The following is a 21,602-nucleotide window of genomic DNA, read 5'->3' as shown; positions in this document are numbered from 1 at the left end:
GTGATGGAACATTCCCTTCTGCCTGGATGAGCACAGCTCCAACAACAACACAGAAACTTTACACCATTCAGGTCAAAGCATCCCTCTTGATTGGTACCACATCCATAAACATTCACTCCCTCCACCAGTGATGGTCAGTAGCAGCAGTGTGTCCTACCTACAAGATGCACTGCAGAAATTCAGCAAGGATGTGAGGACAACACTTTCCAAACGCATGGCCACTATCATCCAGAAGGACAACAGCAGTTGATACGTGGGAACACCACCACATGCAAGTTGCCCTCCAAGCCACTCACCATCCTGACCTGGAAATACATTTCTGTTGCTTCAATGTCACTGGGTCAAAATCCTGGAACTCGCTCCCAAATGGTATTGTGGATGTACCTCCAGCGAATGGACTGCAGTCGTTCAAGGGAATAGCTCACCATCCCTGCTGGTGCAACGAGGGATGGACAATAAATGCTGGTCTTAGCCACCTTCACCCACATTCCCATAAGTGAATAAACAAAATATCAGCTGAAGGAAACAAACAGAAAACGCTGGGAATTGCGAGTCGTTACAATCTGTGGAAAGTGGAACATGACAGGTTGGTGAATTCTTCAGTCGGAAAAATCATGGTTAAAACGTTTGCATCATTTTCGGAGTGGAGGAAGAGGGGAATAAACCATTTATTTCCTTTCCAGCGAAGGCACCGCGAAAGGAAAACCTCACTCATCCCTCCCTCGACGGTTGATCGCGAGCCGTTCGTTTCCACGTGACCAAGAATTAAAGACAGCCAACCGGTGACAAAGACGCGCATGCGGACATGTTTCAGTCAACGCACCAGCGGAGGCGCGTCGCCCAAGGGCATACTGCGCGTGCTCTTCGGTGTCAACAAGCGCAGCCAGTCAGCTAGCGCACGCGCAGTTGTTGCCGCCTGGCGTTGTTTCCTCCCGCCTCTTCCGGGCAGGTAGGGTGTATGACGTCAGTCTTTGACAGGTGAGGCGGCAGTTGCCGTCCTGTGGGGGAAATCGGGCGGAAAGATGGCTGTAGGTGGGCGGCTGGAACCTGGACCGGGACGCGCAAAGCGGGCTTCCCCACTCGTGGCTTTTTACATCTCCGCCTCTTTTCTCATTCGTGGCGCACAGACAGTCCCGGAGCCGGGTTTCTGGAGCCGGACGGTGGGGCCGGTGAGTGTGTTGACGCCTCGTGGTTATCTTTGCCGGTGGAGGTGGGTGTCTCCTGATATCTTCACGCTGAACGATGGCGTGACCGCTGACACGGGATTTTTCCCCCTCAAGCGGTCTGGCCTACGTTGCAAACTCGTGGAAAAAAATATCCGCCCCATTAGGGATGCTGCGATCTGGAGGTATTCGTGGTCGCAAGCTGCTGGCCGAGTGGGGCTGCAGCCCCGTCGTAATCAAAACACATCAGATCAATGTTATCCTAGTCGTTTAAATCATGCGTTTCAAATATTTATTCGTGTAAAATAGACCTCCCGAAGTGCAACCCTTTCTCAAGGTAAGCACCAGGACGCATGACGACTATACATGCTGTCAGACCTGCGAGGCTTCAGCCGAAGCAGTTCCATTTGAAAAGTAATATCCCCAAGGTGGCGCGGGCATACCTCCTGTCCAATTTGTGGATTCTTATTTCAAGTAAGAGCAGTTTTCATCATTCATCCAAGACCTGTGTACAAATGTGATGTGGACAAGTCAGGGGCTGGAAATACACAGCAAGCCAGCCAGCATCATGTCTTACCTTGATTCCATCTCATTCCCCTCTCCCCTGCCTCGTTCAGGCATTCCCACTGACATCTGCAACATGAACCATGCCTGTCATCTCTTCAGTAACTTCCAATTCCCTAACACCCAGCACTTTATCTTCACTATGGACATGCAGTCCTTATGCACGTCCATACCCCTTAAGGATGGCCCTTTGCTTCTTCCTCTCTAACAGACTCACCTAGTCCCCCACCTCCACCTTGCCGAACTGGTCCTCACCCTTAATAGCTTTCCCTTAAATTCCTGCCATTTCCTCCAAATCCATCGGGTCACAATAGTCACCTGGATGAACCCCAGCTCTTTTTTGGCAATGTCGAACAGTGCCTCTTCAGTACCTACACAGGCACTGTGTCCAACTCTTCCGCCATTACATCTCTGACTGTATTGGTGCAGCATCCTGCACCCAGGCTGAACTGGAGCTGTTCATCGATTTTCCCCACAACTTCCACCCTGCCCTCAAATTCACTTGTCCATCTCTGATACGTCCCTCCCATTTCTTGACCACTCCATTTCTATTTTCGGCAGCAGTCTCCAAATGGGCATTTACTACAAACACACAGAGGGCTTATGTCCAAAACGTCGATTCTCCTGCTCCTCGGATGCTGTTTGACCTTTGCTTTTCCAGCACTACACTCTCAACCCCTATTACAAACCCACAGACTCCTGTAAGTACATGGATTACACCTCCACCCACCCAGTATCCTACAAGAACTCCATCCCGTTCTCCCAATCCTCCACCACATCTGCTTGGACAAGGAGACATTCCACTCCCAAGCATCCGAGATGTCCCCCTATTTCGAACAAAATGCTTTTCCTCCCTCTGTCATCCAGACAGCCCCCCACCGCAAGACTTCCATTCCCTGTTCCACTGCTCTAAACCTCCCCACAAATGCAATAAAGACAGAGTTCCCCTTGTCCTCACCTACCACTACACCAGTCTCCGCATCTGATGCATCGTCCTTAAACCCTTCCGCTAACTCCAACTAGACCTCACCACCATTAACAACTTCCCCTCCCCTCCCCACCCGTCTCTGCCTACTGCAAGAACCATTTCCTTCAACAGTCCTTGGTTTGCACCACTCTCCCCACCAATCTCCCGGATACCAGGTACCTTCCCCGCAACTGAAAAAGATGCAAAACCTGCCGGTACACCATCCCTCTCAGCTCCATCCAGAACCCCAAACTGTTCTTCCAAGTGAGATAGAGGTTCGGCTGCCTCTCTTCCAACCTAATTTACTGCACCAGGTTCTCCCGATGTGGCCTTTACATAGGAGCAACCAAACGTAAAATTAGAGAAGCATCTCAGCTAAGCCCACACAGGCCGACCAGACCTCCCAGTCACCGGCCATTTTAATTCACCTTCCCACTCCCTTTCCAAATGACCATCCTTGGCCTCCTCCATTGCCACAACAAACCAAACCACAAATTGGAGGAACAACACCTCGTCTTCTGCCTCGGCTGCCTACAGCTTCGAGGACTCAACATTGAGTTCTCCAATTTCATATACCCTCTCTTCCCATACTTCCACTCCTCCCACCCATCTACCGGATTCATTCCTCCCATTCACTAATCAGTTCGTACCGTCTCCCTGTCTTCACCTATCCCTGCTTCACCCTGCCCCTGCAGCTCGCCCAATACCTACCCCCCGGTCCTGAAGAACGGTTACACCTGAACCGTCGATTGCTCCATCTCCTCATATTGCCTGCCTTGCTCTGTTCTTCCAACCTTCTGCCTGTCGACTTTGAATCCCAGCATTTGCAGTTTTTATTTTTGCAGTCTCTTACAAAATGTATCTCTGACCTGTCACAAACCAAATACTATTTATTTGCTGCTTTGAAAAAAAAATTGAAATGCCATTACACTTTAAAACTTGTTAAAAGTGATTGGATAGATTTTGTTTTGGAAAGGAGGTAAAATTTGAAAATTATGTAGACTTGAGGTTTAGTTAATATGCAATAATTGTTTCCTTGAGCAAAGGGATTCATATCAAGGACAGAAATTTCTTAAGTTCATAAGATATAGGAGCAGAATTAGGCCATTTGTTCCATTGAGTCTGCTCTGCTAGTTGATCACAGCTGATCTGCTCCCCACCCCAATTTTCCTGCCTTCTTCCCGTAATTCTTCAATCCTTTACCAATTAAAAATCTGTCCCACTCCTCAGATTTACTCACTGTCCCAGCATCCACTGCATCCCCACAAATTCCACAGATTTAAAGTAGATCAAAGAACTTTAGGATACTGAAGATCTGATTCAAAAACAGGAGAAACACAGCAGCTCTGGAAACAAAAGCAGAGTTAACGTTTTGAATCCAATGACCACCTTCAGAACACAGATTTAAAGTAACTTTTTTTAATGAGTTCGGTTTCTTGTTGTCACATATACCAAAATACAGTGAAAAGTGTTGTCTTGTGTGCCATACAGGCAGATTGTTCCATACAATGTGCATCAGGGTAGTAGAACAGACTGCAGAGTTAGAGCCACAGAAAATGCAGAGAAAGGGATCAGAAAGAACAATTTTGAGAGGAAAGATTAAAAGATAGTTGAAGAGGTTTTGCTGTTATAGCCTAAGTGGAAGGCAGATGTTGGGTGTTTGGAACTCATAGAAGCCTTTATAGTGAGGATTTGGCCCATCGGGCCTGAAGAGCGCCCTATCCTACCCCATATTTACCATGGCAAACTCATCTAGCCTGAACATGCCTGGCTGTTGCGAATAATTTAGCAGAGCCAATCCACCTAACCTGTACATTTTTGGACTGTGGGAGAAAAACAGAAATTCATGGAGGGAACATGCAAACTCCAGACAGGCAGTCACCCGAGACTGGAATTGAACTCTGGTCCCTGGCATTGTGTGAGTCATCAGTGTTAACCACTGAGCTACCATATTGGTCTTCTGTCTTGACCACCCTTTCAAGCAGCAACTCGTGGAGGCAGAAATCATCATCACACTCAAGTAATACTTGAATGTGCACTCAATGCCATCATTTACACTGAAGACGATATTACGAGGTGAGATAAAAACAAAGTATTGAAAGAGCTAGGAAATGGGTTTACACCAGGTGGATATTTTTGGCCAGCATTCAAGTTCGGGATGGGGCAAATGGACTCCGTCTGCTGTAAATTTGTCTGATTCTGTATTTTATTATATTGACCAACCTCTCCCCTCACCTGAGGCCTGGTGATCCACGAGTTAAATCACCGCCAGTTGTGTCTCTCTAATGAGAGAACAGCCATTTGGCCAGTAGGACTACGGCAACTTTGCCTTTATATTCAGTAGAAATGTATTGATTGCAGAGTTTAGTTTTAGTCATGTACTAGACTTTACTTTATGTGGAGCTTTCTCATGCATGAAATTATAATTGAACATCCAAAGTAGTTGTCTTGGGTTAAGTCATGATCTTGTGCTAGAAATCTGAATTGTTTCACCCTGCCTCTTTGTACAATGGAATACATATCATACTGCACAGAAGGCAGCCATTTGACCCATCATGTCTGTGGTGATCCGAAAACAGAGCTGATGATGTCATTTTATTGCCTTATCCCTGTAGTCCTGCACAAGTTTTCATTTTAAATCTTTGTCCAGTTCCCTTAATACTACCTTTCAGATCTTTTGTATACATCTCTTTCTGTTCATCTATTGAAAAAGTGACCAATGAAGAATAACATTTTCCTGATAGTACAGATTTTATCTTTCTGGCCATATAGGTACCTACTACTTGCCTGCGGAAATAAAATTAAGCTTTTAATTCATATTCCATTTGATTTTCATGCAATTTGATATCTGACACACAAGCTCTTGGTGTCTTGATTTAGTACTTACCTATAAATGCATTGAGAGATGAGCAATAAATGCTGTTCCAGCCAGTAATACCCATGTTCTATAAAGAAATAAAAAGTGAAGACGGTGAAAGTGAAAGCAGCCATTACCAAATTCTGGCACCTATAAAATTCAAGCAGGCAATCAAATACTTGTACTTTGTACCGAGTTGTCCGCTTTGTGAATCAGATTGTTAGTGCTAGTGGGCTAGACGGTTGATACTCCTGACATAGTAAGATGAATCAAATGTCACTGTGCTTGAATCATTAATAATATTGAATTTAAAAGTTTTCAGCTCTGAAAGTAATAAATGGGCCTAAATGTCAACTTAAAATTTCCAACTATTCCTCTCAACAACAATTTTTCTACACCAACTTTGTAAAATAAATTAATTTTGGTCTCTCATCACTTCCTTAGTTTATTTATCATTGTAAATTAATGACTGTTCATCAACCTCCCAAACAAAGGGAATAGTGTCTTCCTCATTGCATCAAAATTATTAATTAATTTAAAATCTCTATTCAATCCTTGTGTGTTTTTTTTTATATTATTGGAAGTAGTCTCTGTATCTTGAGGTGAAAAATATGTTGCTGGAAAAGCGCAGCAGGTCAGGCAGCATCCAAGGAGCAGGAGAATCGACGTTTCGGGCATAAGCCCTTATTCAGGAATCTGATCTCCAGCATCTGCAGTCCTCACTTTTTCCTCTGTATCTTGAGGCTTTACTTGCAGTTGTTTCTCGTTCAACTGAACATTTACTGTGATGGCTTTAATATCCTTTTTACTTCCATCTTTTCTACATCCACTCTTGACTAAGCCAATTTGGAACATTTTGGGAGAGAGATCCAAATTAGTAATACTTACTGGGTTTTCAAAAATTTCCTGAATGGTCAAGGTATAATTTGATAATTAAGTACGGGCGGCACGGTGGCACAGTGGTTAGCACTGCTGCCTCACAGCGCCAGAGACCTGGGTTCAGTTCCCGACTCAGGCGACTAACTGTGTGGAGTTTGCACGTTCTCCCCGTGTCTGCGTGGGTTTCCTCCGGGTGCTCCGGTTTCCTCCCACAGTTCAAAGATGTGCTGGTCAGTTGAATTGGCCATGCTAAATTGCCCGTAGTGTTAGGTTAGGGGTATGGGTGGGTTGCGCTTCGGCAGGGCGGTGTGGATTTGTTGGGCCAAAGGACCTGTTTCCACACTGTAAGTAATCTAATCTAATCTAAAAGTCCTCTTAGAGTCATAGAGGTGGTACAGCGTGGAAACAGACCCTTCGGTCCAACCTGTCCATACCAACCAGATATCCCAACCCAATCTAGTCCCACCTGCCAGCACCCGGCCCATATCCCTCCAAACCCTTCCTATTCATATACCCATCCAAATGCCTCTTAAATGTTGCAATTGTACCAGCCTCCACCACATCCTCTCGCAGCTCATTCCATACACATACCACCCTCTGTGTGAAAAAGTTGTCCCTTTGGTCTCTTTTATATCTTTCCTCTCTCACCCTAAACCTATGCCCTCTAGTTCTGGACTCCCCGACCCCAGGGAAAAGTCTTTGTCTATTTATCCTATCTATGCCCCTCATAATTTTGTAAACCTCTATAAGGTCATCCCTCAGCCTCCGACGCTCCAGGTAAAATGGCCCCAGCCTGTTCAGCCTTTCCCTATAGCTCAAATCCTCCAACCCTGGCAACATCCTTGTAAATCTTTTCTGAACCCTTTCAAGTTTCACAACATCTTTCTGATAGGAAGGAGACCAGAATTACACGCAATATTGCAACAGTGGCCTAACCAATGTCCTGTACAGCCGCAACATGACCTCCCAACTCCTGTACTCAATACTCTGACCAATAAAGGAAAGCATACCAAATGCCGCCTTCACTATTCTATCTACCTGTGACTCCACTTTCAAGGAGCTATGAACCTGCACTCCAAGGTCTCTTTGTTCAGCAACACTCTCTAGGACCTTACCATTAAGTGTATAAGTCCTGCTAAGATTTGCTTTCCCAAAATGCAGCACCTCACATTTATCTGAATTAAACTCCATCTGCCACTTCTCAGCCCATCGGCCCATCTGGTCCAGATCCTGTTGTAATGTAAGGTAACCCTCTTCGCTGTCCACTACACCTCCAATTTTGGTGTCATGACTTCTTCCAAATGAATTAGTTTCTGTCTATACTCTTAAATCCTTTTGGTATTTGAAATTCCTCTATTGACTTGCACATCAATTTCCTATGCTCAAGGGAGTATAAGCCAAGTTTATTCAACCTGTCCTTTGAAATTAAACCTCTGAACTATGGTATCATTCTATGCTGTACCACCTAAAAGGCTAATAAGTCTTTCCTGAGATGCATTTATCGAACATCTAGTTGGATCCAACTAATTTTCCATATAAGTGTAATTTCGCTGTTTTCAATCCAGTTGTCTTTCTCCAGTACTTGATCAACACTTTTGTACCTTTTTGGATCTTGAATTTTATTTTGTGAACTGATCTTCAAAATCTCTTTGCTCAACTATGATTCCTAGACTTTAGAGAATTCAAAACTGTTGCTTATAACCTATCCCATATCAAGTCATTTTCATTAATCAATCCTATGCTCACTGAGCTGCAGTGGCTTAGATACTTCAATTTAAAATGCATCCTCATGTTTTAGTCCTTCTGGAATTTGTTTAAGCAAGAGTTGGATAGAGCTCTCAAGGATAGTGGAATCAAGGGTTATGGAGATAAGGCAGGAGCAGGATACTGATTGAGGATGTTCAGCCATGATCATAATGAATGGTGGTGCAGGCTTGAAGGGCAGAATGGCCTACTCCTGCACCTATTGTCTATAATTGTACATTTATCATTTATCAAATAGTGTATAGACCATGATTGACTCCAATGTAGCATTTGAAAGTGAAAAGCACAAATTAATTATCAGAACTTTAGATTTTGTTAAGGTGAACTTTAATCAGTAAAGTCACTGTAAACAGTGAAAATCTGTTACCAAAACTGAAATTGCTGGAGCATTTATGAAGAGAAGGTAAAGCCAATGTTTCAGGTCCAGAGACCCTTCAACAGAACAATTCATATCTAGAGGACTGGAGTACAAAGATGCAGAAGTTATGTCTCCGTTATACAAAAACCTGATTAGACTTGGAGTTCTGTGAGCTGATTTAGGGACTACACTTTAGGAGGCAAAAAAGCAAACTTTCTATTAAGCAAGCAGCTATGGGAACAGGAGTGTGCCGGTTGTCCAAATATTCTGGTTGATCAAGAGGCATACACAATCAATAGAAATGTAATATAGGGGATATACACATCACATAAATTTGCCTTACATAAAATTTACCAACAGAGAGCCTTTGTACTTGCACCCTCAACTGACTACTCGGATATCACTGAGATCACAATGTGGTAAACCTCTGGTATTTGAGGTACATAATTTTTGTTGATTTATTGAGAATGCCAGTTAAAGTTGCCACTTGAAACAAAGTTTGCTATATTGGCCTTGGAGGGAGTCCAAGACAGGCTTACAAGTATGACTCCAGAACTTCAGGGGTTAAGGTTTGAGGAGAGATTACACAAATGAGGCATGTTTTCTCTAGAATGTAGATGGTGAAGAAGTAATCTGATCAAAGTCTTCAAGGTACTAATATGCAAAGACAGGATAAATAAAGATACACTATTTCTACTGGTTGGGGGTTCTAGAACTCGGGAGCAAATCTAAAAATTAGGGCCAGATCATGATATTTCTGGAGTAATGTTGGGAAGCACTTCTCCACAGATTAGAGGGGTTTGGAATTCTCTTCCACAAACTGCAGTTGCTAATTTTTATTTTTTTTTTGTTGTTCAGCAAAAGTATTCAGGGATATAGGCCAAAGGCAGGTATATAGAATTAGACCACAAATCAGCCATTATTTCACTGATGGAATGGACTCAGAAGCTCAATGGCCTTGTCATTTATAACTCTGTAAGCTACTCAAGTCCTGTACAGAAGTGTGTTTGTCTGACTTGGGTCTCCTGTGCATCCCTTTCTTTTTGTGCCACCTTTTTGTTTTAGTTGCCTCTTCAGCTGTGTAGCTTACGTGCTGTAGAACATTCTCTCTAAAATAGGCTGAATTTCCACTTTCCTCTTTTTTTGATAATTTCCTCACTCAGTCTCTCTTGACTCAACCTTTTTCTTTTCCTTTCACTTGTTTAGCTCCTTGACAGGGGACTCATTTTTCATTGATTGTGCCTTAGAACATTTTTCAGTGTTTAAGGTATTTTGACCATGTGTATTTTTCTTTCTTTTTGAGATTTCATTGCCATTATGATCATTTTCTCAGGCTGAACCAACAGTTTGTAACTTTTCATCATGTTTGACCCTGAGCTGACCTTCAAAGAAAAGCAGGGAAATTATCTCTGGTGACAACATTTATCTTATCCGCTGTCACAAAAACAAACTGGCTATTATCACATTATTGTTTGTGGGAACTTGCTGTGCACATGTTGTCTGCTGTATTTCCTACACTATAACAGTACCTACACTTCAAAAGTACTTAATTGGCTGGAAAGTACTTTGTGACATCTACTGGTCAAAAAAAGCACTATATAAGTGTAAGACTTTCTTTTATCCCAGAACCAACCTTGTAAATATGAGGGGCATCAGTTACTTGGATAGATTGGAGAACCTGATGATCTTCTTGGAGAAGAAAAGATTGCAACAATATCTGTTAGAACTGTTCAAAAGTAGAGATGAATGTTCCACTGGGCACAAGTTGTGAGAAACTGAACCCTAATTTTAAGCGTAATAGCAAAAATGCAATATAAGGAAAAACTTTTTTAAGCACTACATGGTTAATAAGAGGAATTCACTAGTTGAGAGTATGTCAGAAGTGGATTCAATCATGGCTTTCAAAGGCAGTTAGATAAATGGCTAAAGAGAGAAAACTTGCAAAGTGGATGAGTGTCACAAGCTTTGCGGGGAGTTGGCACTGACTTTGTAACGTCAGATCTTTTGTTTTTAATCCTGATTGCCCTTGATCTGAGTGGCTTTCTGGATCATGTTAAGAGCCAACCACGTTGCATTTGAAGTTGCATATGGGTCAGACTGGTTAAGGATGAAACATTTCCTTCCCTGACCGCTTAAATGAGCCAAATAAATATTCTTTTGTCCATTGATAGTTTCATGGCCACCATTACTGAGTCTAAATTTTCATTCCAGATTTTTATTAGTTGAATTTAAATTTCACCAGCTGTATTTGAACCCAGCCCCAGAGCATTTCGTCTGGGCTTCTGGTTTACTACTTCAGTGAAATTGCCACTAAGTCACAATTTCCTCAAGTGGCCATTTCTTGTGCTTTAGTAGTTTTTGTTGATGTCATTGTTGTGCATCAGCTATACATTTGCGTATTTTGCATTAAACTGTGTTTTAGGAATTAAAGTTTTACGCTTATGATGAATGGAAACACTTGGTTTAAAAAAACATTGGTATTACCTAATATAAATGCAAATGAAACAAACTTATGTTGGCTTCAAAAGTAGTTGTTGGAAAAGCTCAGCAGGTCTGGCAGCATCTGTGAAGAGAAGTCAGAGTTAACGTTTCAAGTCCGGTGACCCTTCCTCAGAACTGCACTTTTCCTTTGAGGAAAGGTCACCGGACCCGAAACATTAACTGATTTCTATTCATAGATGCTGCCAGACCTGCTGAACTTTTCCAGCAACTTCTGTTTTTATTTCTGATTTACGGTATCTGCAGTTCTTTCAGTTTTTATTGGATTGGTTATATTTAATTAACTTGTGTTTATTGTACAAGGTCAAAGGGCTCTTGTGGCACAGTGGTAGTGCCCTACCTCTGTGCCAGAAGGTCTGTGTTCAAGTTTTATCTGTTTGAGGTGTGTCATAATATCTCTGAAGAAGTTGATTAGAAAAATTACCTGCAAGGTCAAAGTTAAAAGTGTACATACTGAACAATGGCTGACCCATCATTAACTCGACCAGAATGTTCAATGCATCTGTCTTTGCTAAAGTTTAGCTTTTTTATTAATAATCTGTCATAGAGACCTGTAAACTCCATATAATATAAATTATTCATGAGTATCAGAATTCAAGTAATTTTATAATTATTCATTCAATGGATGAACAGTATCTCTTAAGAACTTAACAAAATGCTTATGCATGTTTTGGGATCATGGTGACAAATCTTTCTGGTGCTTAACTAGAATATATCAATTCCGGTGCTGATAATGCCATTTCAACTTTAAAATATACCTGACACAATATTAGCATGATCTTCATTTTTGTTTTGTTACTTTTGACCAATGCTTGTGATTCAAATTTTATTTTCAGAACCATAAGCCACTGCTGTTTACAAAAACAATGTTTAACAAAACAGATATTGTACTTGAAGGTAAGTTAAGTTTATTTTGAACCTAACTTGTGGTGATTTTTTTGTTTGAAAGCAGTTGGTGTACATCTACAGTCATTAAATACGCAACAGTTATTTTCAATGTTTTTCTGAAGTAAAAATATAAAACTTTTATCCAAGTATGGTTAATAGCTATGTCTCCCTGTGCACATTTTGCAGCTGTGCTGCTTTCCTCTTGAATTACCCTGAAAAACCTAACGATCTTTTAAAAAGTAGGACAGGGAGAAAATGGGTGACTTACTCCTGTTTCTGATAATGACACACTAATAAAGTATGAGTTCTGTGACAAATGACTTGTAATGTTATGCTTCTATTTTCATTTTATGGGGAGACTGTATTTTTCTCATTCTCCTCAGCTTCTCTGTTGCTATTGATATCCTTTCCTCTGTTGCCCAGCTTCCTAGACTGCACGCACTTGATTTTTTTTCCTTTCCAACTGGAGCAGGTGAAACTTAAGACACTAAAATAGACAAATCTTGAGCACTTGATGATTGAGAGTTGCAGGGTTTTACAGCATGAAAAGAGGCCCTTCGGTCCATCGTGTTTGCGCCCGTTATCAAACATCCATCCGTTTTAATCCCATTTCTCAGAACATGACCCATAGTCTCGTAAGCTGTACCAAATAAAGTATGCATCTAAATCATTCTTAAATATCTTGGAGGATTCTGCCTTTACCGTCCTTTTGAGGCAGTGAGTTTCATTGTCCTCTCTGGGTAAAAATATTTTTCCTCAAATCCCTTTTAAACCTACTGGTGCTTATTTTAAAACCATGCCCTGAATTACTGACTGCTCTACTAAGGGGAGATGTTTCTCCCTATTTACTCTATCTCCATCACAACTTTGTACACCATCCTTTTTTGCTCTGAGAGCAACCCCACCTTATCTCGTCTCTCTTCATAACTGAATCTCTCCAGCCAGAGAATACCCTGGTGAATCTGTTGTGCACTGTCTGTAGCGCAATCACGTCTTTGGTATAGTGTGTCAACTTGAACTGACCTGAACACAGTACAGTACTCTTGTGGCCTGACTAACATTATATAAAGCTCCGTCAAAACCCCTTGCTTTTGTATTCAGTACCCATGGAAACAAATATCTCCTATTTCTTCTTAGCTATCTTATCTACCTGATCTGTTGCAAATAGACGTGCTGCCAAGGTCCCTCTGAGTCTTTCTTCCTGGGGTGCTGCTGTTCATCACATCCTCCCAAGACTTGCTATTCCTTTCAAAATTATTACCTCACACCTTTTGGGGTTAAATTTCATTTGCCACTGTTTTGCCAATCTGACTAGCCCATCTATATCAGCTGATAGTCTCTAGCTTTGCTCCTCACTGTTTGTCATACCACCAATTTTTATGTCACCTGTGCTTACTAATCATATCTCCTATGTTTGATGTGAGTTACAAGTGGAGTTCCGCAGGGATAAGTTCTGGGCCCTCTGCTGTTTGTAATTTTTATTAATGACTTGGAAGAGGGAGTCGAAGGGTGGGTCAGTAAATTTGCAGACGATACGAAGATTGGTGGAGTTGTGGATAGTGAGGAGGGCTGTTGTCGGCTGCAAAGGGACTTAGATATGACGCAGAGCTGGGCTGAGGAGTGGCAGATGGTGTTCAACCCTGTCAAGTGTGAGGTTGTCCATTTTGGAAGGACAAATAAGAATGCGGAATACAGGGTTAACGGTAGGGTTCTTAGTAAGGTGGAGGAGCAGAGGGATCTTGGGGTCTATGTTCATAGCTCTTTGAAAGTTGCCATTCAAGTGGATAGAGCTTGTAAGAAGGCCTATGGTGTATTAGTGTTCATTAGCAGAGGAATTGAATTCAAGAGTCGTGAGGTGATGTTGCAGCTGTATAGGACCTTGGTAAGGCCACATTTGGAGTACTGTGTGCAGTTCTGGTCGCCTCACTTTAGGAAAGATGTGGAAGCTTTGGAGAGGGTGCAGAGGAGATTTACCAGGATGTTGTCTGGAATGGAGAATAGGTCGTACGAGGATAGGTTGAGAGTGCTAGGCCTTTTCTCATTGGAACGGCGAAAGATGAGGGGTGACTTGATAGAGGTTTATAAGATGATCAGAGGAATAGATAGAGTAGACAGTCAGAGACTTTTTCCCCGGGTACAACATAGTGTTACAAGGGGACATAAATTTAAGGTGAAGGGTGGAAGGTATGGGGGGAATGTCAGGGGTAGGTTCTTTACCCAGAGAGTGGTCAGGGCATGGAATGCGCTGCCTGTGGGAGTGGCAGAGTCAGAATCATTGGTGACCTTTAAGGGGCAATTGGATAGGTACATGGATAGGTGCTTAAGCTAGGACAAATGTTCGGCACAACATCGTGGGCTGAAGGGCCTGTTCTGTGCTGTATTGTTCTATGTTCTATGTTTGTATCTTGGTCATTAACACTATAAACAGTAAGGGGCCAATCATCAAACCTTGTGGTACATTACTGGACAAAGTACAAAAATACCCTTTGACAGTCACTGTCCTACCACAAAGCCAGTTTTGGATGCAATTTGCCAAATTGTCCTGGGTTGCTCAGGCTCTTAACATCTTAACCAATGCGAGACCTTATTAAAAGTCTTACTGAAGTCAATGTAGACCATGAGAACTGCCCTCCTTTCATGTGCACCTTTGAAAAATGGTACCACATGAGCTGGTTTCCAGACAGGATTTGACAATTCATGTCAGAGCTCCTGAAATATCCTTCCTTGCCTCCCACAACAGCCTGGGATACTTCTCACCTCGGCCTGGGGAATTATCCACACTCGAGCCTGCTAAAATCGCTAATATGCCACCATCTCAGTAATCCTGTTCAAGTATATCACAGTCCACCTTCTGATTTCTGTACTTAAATCATCCTTTTGTTTTTTTTTTAAAAGGACCAATCACAAGCAATAAACAACTGTAAATAACACCCTGACCATCCTCCCCGTGGCATATACTTCCCCCAAAATACAAAAAGAAATGTCAAACAACAGTAATAAGTATAAACCTATAAATAACACAAAACCATAATAAATTAGATCAGCAGTAAGATAACTGCATTAGCAAAAGAAAGAGGGAAAAAAGAAGAAAAATAATCGCCACAACAGAAGATACCTCAGTCTGGAACATTTAAATAGACAACACCCTTAACATATGAAAGAAAAGGGTTCCAGATTTTTGTAAAATTGTTAAAGGAGCCAGATAAGGATAATCTAATTTTTTTAAAAGTCTAGCACATGTCTAACCCAGTGTGTATGAGTAGGCAGAATTAGGGATTTCCATTTTAACAATATCAATCTTCTGGCCAACAGGGTAGTGAATGCTATCATTTTTTCTAAGAGGGAGAAAGTTTAGGTAAAGAGGGTAACACCCCAAACAAAGCAGTCATAGCTTTAGGAGTAAGATTTTTGCCAGATACCTTAGATAAGATGTCAAAAATATCAGTTCAATATCTACTTAAAGAAGGGTAAAGCCAAAACATGTGCATATAATTTGCTGGGGTTTGTTGACACTGACCACAGGACAGAGCCAACTCCTCAAATATTTTTGCAAGTTGAGCTTTGGTGTAGTGGGTACAGTGTAGAATCTTGCATTGAATAAAACAATGTTTTGCACAGATAGAAAACCTGTGCATCCTTTGTGATATTTCATCCCACAGATCACCTAGTATTACTCTTCCAGAACTGACCCTCCGATAGCTTTAATAGAATCAAGAGAACTAAGCATACTTTATGAACATTTGAATAAATAGCTGAAATAGCCCCCTTTTAATGAAGAAAACGGTTCGAGAAAGATGTCAAAATCAGAATCATTAGGAAGGGCGGGGAAAACCTGAAATGAACTATGGACAAAGCTGCGAACTTGGAGGTATCTAAAGAAGTGGCTTTTAGGAAGTGAAAACTTTTCAACTAATTGTTGAAAAGATGCAAAAATGCCAACAACATATAAATCTTTCAGTTTTTATTCCTTACTTGGCTCAACCCGAAAAGGCACTGTCCGCTAAAGAGATTAGATTAGATTAGATTAGATTAGATTAGATTAGATTAGATTAGATTAGATTAGATTAGATTAGATTACAGTGTGGAAACAGGCCCTTCGGCCCAACGAGTCCACACCGAGCCGCCGAAGCGAAACCCACCCATACCCCTACATTTACCCCTTACCTAACACTATGGGCAATTTAGCATGGCCAATTCACCTGACCCTGCGCATCTTTGGACTGTGGGAGGAAACCGGAGCACCCGGAGGAAACCCACGCAGACACGGGGAGAACGTGCAAACTCCACACAGTCAGTCGCCTGAGGCGGGAATTGAACCCGAGTCTCTGGCGCTGTGAGGCAGCAGTGCTAACCACTGTGCCGCCCACTAAGATGGGGGAGAAATATGATTTGCCAGCAACGGTGCCTTAGTAGAATATGACTGAAAGCAAAAATGATGTCTAAATTGAAACCATATTTCTAGACACGGTAAAACAATTATATTGTTCAACTAAATTGAAGTAGAAGAAAGGACCGGTGAATGCAATACAGCCTTCAATGTTACCGGATGGGTGGAATTTACCTCCATAGCCAAGCAAATTGAAAGAACATGAAGGTTCTCATATTGGAGCCAATTATACAAATTTCTAATGTTTGCTGCCCAGTAATAAAATATTCGCTACCCCACCTAGTATCTTAAGCCTCTGTAACAAGTGTTTTCATAACCTAGAAGCTTTTTTATTCCAAATAAATTCAAGAATGAGACTGTCTACTTTATCGTAAAAGGAAAGAGGTAGAAGAATTGGTATGTATTGAAATAAATAAGAAAATTGTGGAAAAATATTAATTTTAAGGGAATTAATTCTAATAGGAACAGGCAAATTAAGGAGGGATCATTGTTCGAAGTCTCGTTTAATTTGTACCAATAATGGTTCAAATGTTTTCCTGTACAAATTGCCAAGTATATCTGCCATGTGTACACCAAGATAAACAAAACCAGAGTTGGCAATTTCAAATGATAAACAATCTAGTGGGTATTCCCTGACAGGCTTATTGATAGCAAATATCTCACTTTTGCTAAAATTCAATTTATACTCAGAAATCTTACTGAAAGATTCTAAAACTGAAAATGCGGTGGGAATGTAGAGATAAGTTCGAGACAAACAGCAAAAAGTCATCTACATTGCGAGCTATCTTCAACTCCACACTATTTCTAATAATGCCAGAGTTTGTCGAGCAATAGACAGAGATTCCATTACAATGGCAAACAGAAGTAGACTCAAAGGACAACTTTGTCTAGTGGGACGATAAAGGTTGCAATAACCAGAATTCATGTTATTGGTCCTAACAGAGGGCTGCGGTCATGCATAGAGTAGTTTGATCCAAGAAATAAATTTTTCCTCAAAGCCAAATTTCTCCGAAGTGGAAAAAAAATTATTTCATTCCACTCTATCAAAGGCTTTTTCAGCATCTAAAGATGTCAAAGCCTCAGGAACAGTAGATGGGGAAGAATTGTAAACAATGTTAAGTACCCACCTAAGATTAAAAGAGTGCCTGTTGCAAATATGTCCAGTTTGATCCAAGGATATGATCGATGGATGGCTGGTTTCCCAACGTCATGCCAATAGCTTTGACAATAATTTAAAGTTGAACATTTAGCTGATTTATAGGATGATATGACCCACACAGTAAGGAATATTTACCTTTCTTTAAAAGCACAAAAAGATGCCTGAGTTAAAGTTTGAGGAAGAGAACCAGAATTAAACACTTCAACAAACACATCTACCAAAGGTTTTTCCAAAATGGTTTTCTGGCCAAATTTCATAAAACATCGGGTCCAGGACCCTTACTGCTTTGTAATGATCAAGCTGCAGCCTCAAGTTTTGTTGCTGTGATTGGTTGTTCCAATGCCGTTGCCACATTTTGATCAATAGTAGGTACATTAAACTTATCAAAAATGCTATCAAAATCTGCTGTTGCAGAAGAACTTTCAGATGAATAAAGTGAAATGTAAAATTTCTTAAGTCTAGTTGGTTTCTAATAGGTCTGACGTGACACCTGAATTAGCCTTAATTTGTGGGATTAATTGAGATGAGGACATTTGATGTAACTGATGTGCCAACAATTTACTGGTTCTATCCCCTTATTCTTATCATTTTTACCGAGAGTGAAGTAAAAGCTCGGTGGTGTATTGTGACATTACAACATTATACTCTGCCTGTAGGGATATGTATTCTTTATACATTTCTGAAGACTTGGAGATTGCATCAATAGAGTCTAATAGAGACATGTTGTGCTAACCATGCCAATTTCTCTTTCCTAAGTATTTTCTTATGTGCTGCATAAGAAATTATTTCACCCCTAATGAATGCCTTCAGGGTTTCCTACAGCAAGGAAGCTGTGATGTCTGGGATTTTGTTAGATTTTTTTTGAAAAATCTATCTGCTGACACAAAATTAACAAAATCTTCTTCTAAGGGTAATGGCGTATTGAGATGCCAAAGTGGGCGTGTATTAAGAAACATTTTGAAAACGAACATTCATAGAGACAGATGCATGGTGTGATAAAACAACTGAATCATATTTGGAACCAGAAATGGATATGAGCAATCTGTCATCCACCAAAAAGAAATCAATACATGAAAAAGTGTGGTGGACATGCAAAAAAAAATCCTTTTTAGAGGGATTAAAGAACTGCCAGGCATCAACAACATTAAACTCCTCCATTAAAGTCTTAATTATTTTAGCAGATTTGGATTGGGCACTAGGAAATGAAGATTTTGATAGTGGAACGAGGACATGCCGCAACCCAAAGGACGAGCCACACTACCATATATCAAGAGCATTTCCAAACTGACAGCCAGACTACCGCAACCACTAGGACTCATAACAGCACACAAACAAACAGCCACTCTTCGACAACAACTCACCAGAACGAAGGACCCAATACCTAGCATGAGCAAAACCAATGTAGTGTACAAAATCCCATGCAAGGACTGCACAAAACACTACATAGGACAAACAGGAAGACAGCTAACGATCCGCATCCATTAACACCAACTAGCCACGAAACGACACAACCAGCTATACTTCGTAGCCACACACGCAGATAACAAGCAACATGAGTTCGACTGGAACAACACTACTATTTTCGGACAAGCCAAACAGAGAACAGCCAGGGAATTCCTAGAGGCATGGCACTCATCCACAGATTCAATCAATAAGCACATCGATCTGGACCCAATATACTGACCACTGCAACGGACAGCTGGAACTGACAACCGGAAGCGGCAGAGACAAACCACTATAAATGCCGGAGGAAAGATCACAGAAGCGCTTCACAGGAGGCTCCCAAGCACTGAGGATGTCACCTCGACAAGACGAAACGTCTGCAACACAAATTCCCAGCTCGGCGAACAGAACCACAACAACGAGCACCCGAGCTACAAATCTTCTCACAAATAATAAATCTGCCGGTAGAGTCAGATAGTTTTAGCATGGATGAAAGGAATAGATTTATGTAAAAGAATAGCAATTTCTCTAGATCAGATAGAAAAGGAGGAAACTTAAACTTGTCTAATCCGACCTCGTTTCAACTTAGGACTGACTATATTTTTCAAATGGGTTTCTTGTAAATAAATTATATGGGCATTAAGATGGCGTAAATACAGTAAAATCTTACTGTGTTTAATTGGGTTGTTCAGCCTTTGTAATTCAGATTGGCAAATTTATTGTCCCCACCACCAAAGGTGGTGAAGCATTAAACTTTTTCATGTGTAATAATCACATGTAAAATTCCAAATGTGCAAAAATAGATAAACAAATGTAAACCTTGTAAAAGTGAGGTATGTGCCACCCCCTTCTCTATCCCCATCAGAACCAAAACAAACTCCACCATCCCCCATTGCCGTATCCCCCCAAATTGAATACCTGCCCACCAACCCCTCCCCATCCCAGCAGAGGCATCCTCTAGATGGGTGCTTGCTGTCTTCACCCATAGTAAAAAAAACTGTCTTCTTTTGTAGCTCACGCGAACTACACGACGACTTTGGAATGTAAAAGTTAACTGAACAAAAACTACGTCGCAAAAATGAGTAACAATGTGGGCGGACGGTGGCACAGTGGTTAGCACTGCTACCTCACAGTGCCAGAAACCCGGGTTCAATTCCCACCTCAGGCGACTGACTGACTGTGTGGAGTTTGCACATTCTCCCCTTGTTTGCATGGGTTTCCTCCGGATGCTCCGGTTTTCTTCCACGGAAATGTGCAGGTTAGGTGAATTGGCCATACTAAATTGTCCCTTGGTGTTAGGTGAAGGGGTAAATGTAGGGGAATGGGTCTGGGTGGGTTGCTCTTCAGAGGGTCGGTGTGGACTTGTTGGGCTGAAGGGCCTGTTTAAACACTGTGTTGTGTAATCTAATCTAATCTAAATGAAATAAAATATATACTATGTATGGTTAAACAATTAAACTCTATATTCTTTGGTACCAGTAGAGCAACCTTTCAACAAAATACAAGTCTTGAGTAAAAAAGCATGTACTTTTGGTGAATGAAATCAAATATAAGAAGAATACCAAATCCAAGTCCATAAACATAGCATACTGTCCATCTTCATCTCCACAATGGGAAATGTAGTCTTTGTCTGTGGTAGCGTAAAGCTAATGTCTAATCGGCCTAGTTAGGCCCAACCATCAATCTGGCTCGGGAACCGCAATCTTTTTCAGGTTTTTATTCACCAAGACCATAGCCCAACCTGGGTCATCAAAACTGAGTTGGCTGCTCAGCAAGATGATATGTAATATCGCAGGATAACGAAGGTCAAATTTAACATTAGGACATGAGTGTTGCTCCTTCTTTACCTTGGCAAAAGCTGCATGCTGCTTAGCCACAGTCAGGGTGAAATCCAGAAAAATGTATACTCTTTCCATTATATACAAGGGGAGAAGCATCTCCAGCAGGGCACAGAATGTGATTTTGCACTTGAAACTGGTTCACCCCGACAACCATCGGGGGAGCAAACTCGCCTTCTTTCAATTTAGCACAGTGTGCAATGAGCCCTATCCAACACTGGTTTAGCCTCAAGTCTGAGCAAGTCCTGTAAAAGTTGGGCCATAAATTCTGTGGGGCGAGGATCCTCCAATCCCTTGGGTAAACCCACAAATCGAATATTATTCCACCAGAAGTGGGCCTCCAAGTCTTCACATTTCTTAGTCAGAGACTCAGTCGTAACAGATAACACACTAACATTAGCTTGGAGGCTAGCTATCTGGTTAATATGCTCATCAGCCAAACGTTCCAGGTCCAAAGTAGTCCTGCATTGTTTAAAAAAAAACGTTCTTCCAACGGCTTCAGAGCAGTTGTTACCTCCTTTTTAACTGGCTCTGAAATTATAGATTCAACCCTGGTCATGATTTCAACCACACATCATCCATCATGTTCTAAATCCTACATAGCATAGCTTCATTAGTATCCGGCTAAGGCAATTGGTGCAGCCTAGGACGACTGGACTTGGCTGACTCAATCTTTGTTCGAAAAGTCGCCATTTGAAAGGATACAGGTAAAAATGGGTTGTTCAGAAAAAAATAGCTGAACAGTGTAGAGGGCGTGTAACAAATGCATTTAAGAAACCAAATATTTAAATTTACTACATTCCCGAGGAGTGAACCCAAACTACATCAGACGTCGT

At 41.5% G+C, this 21,602-nt stretch overlaps 1 protein-coding gene across 2 annotated transcripts in view; it reads left to right on the top strand.

The window, feature by feature from the left end:
- The first annotated feature begins 897 nt into the window (after positions 1–897).
- tmem87b (transmembrane protein 87B) overlaps positions 898–21,602 on the top strand; it is a 55,780-nt gene continuing 35,075 nt past the window's right edge. Inside the window, exons 1-2 of one of the 2 annotated variants that reach the window (XM_087983702.1) lie at positions 898–1,169; positions 11,888–11,948. In XM_087983702.1, coding sequence (XP_087839828.1) covers positions 1,023–1,169; positions 11,888–11,948 — 208 coding nt within the window. In that variant the 5' untranslated portion in view covers positions 898–1,022. The remainder of the gene's footprint in view (positions 1,170–11,887; positions 11,949–21,602) is intronic. The other variant, XM_087983693.1, reaches the window with a different exon arrangement.

The sequence above is a fragment of the Chiloscyllium plagiosum genome, unplaced genomic scaffold, assembly GCF_037043375.1.
Source record: "Chiloscyllium plagiosum isolate Xiang-an unplaced genomic scaffold, Cpla_swu_hap1 HiC_scaffold_3, whole genome shotgun sequence".
NCBI lineage: Eukaryota > Metazoa > Chordata > Chondrichthyes > Orectolobiformes > Hemiscylliidae > Chiloscyllium > Chiloscyllium plagiosum.
The sequence above is the reverse complement of the archived record's forward strand: the minus strand, read 5'-3'. Positions and strand labels throughout refer to the sequence as shown.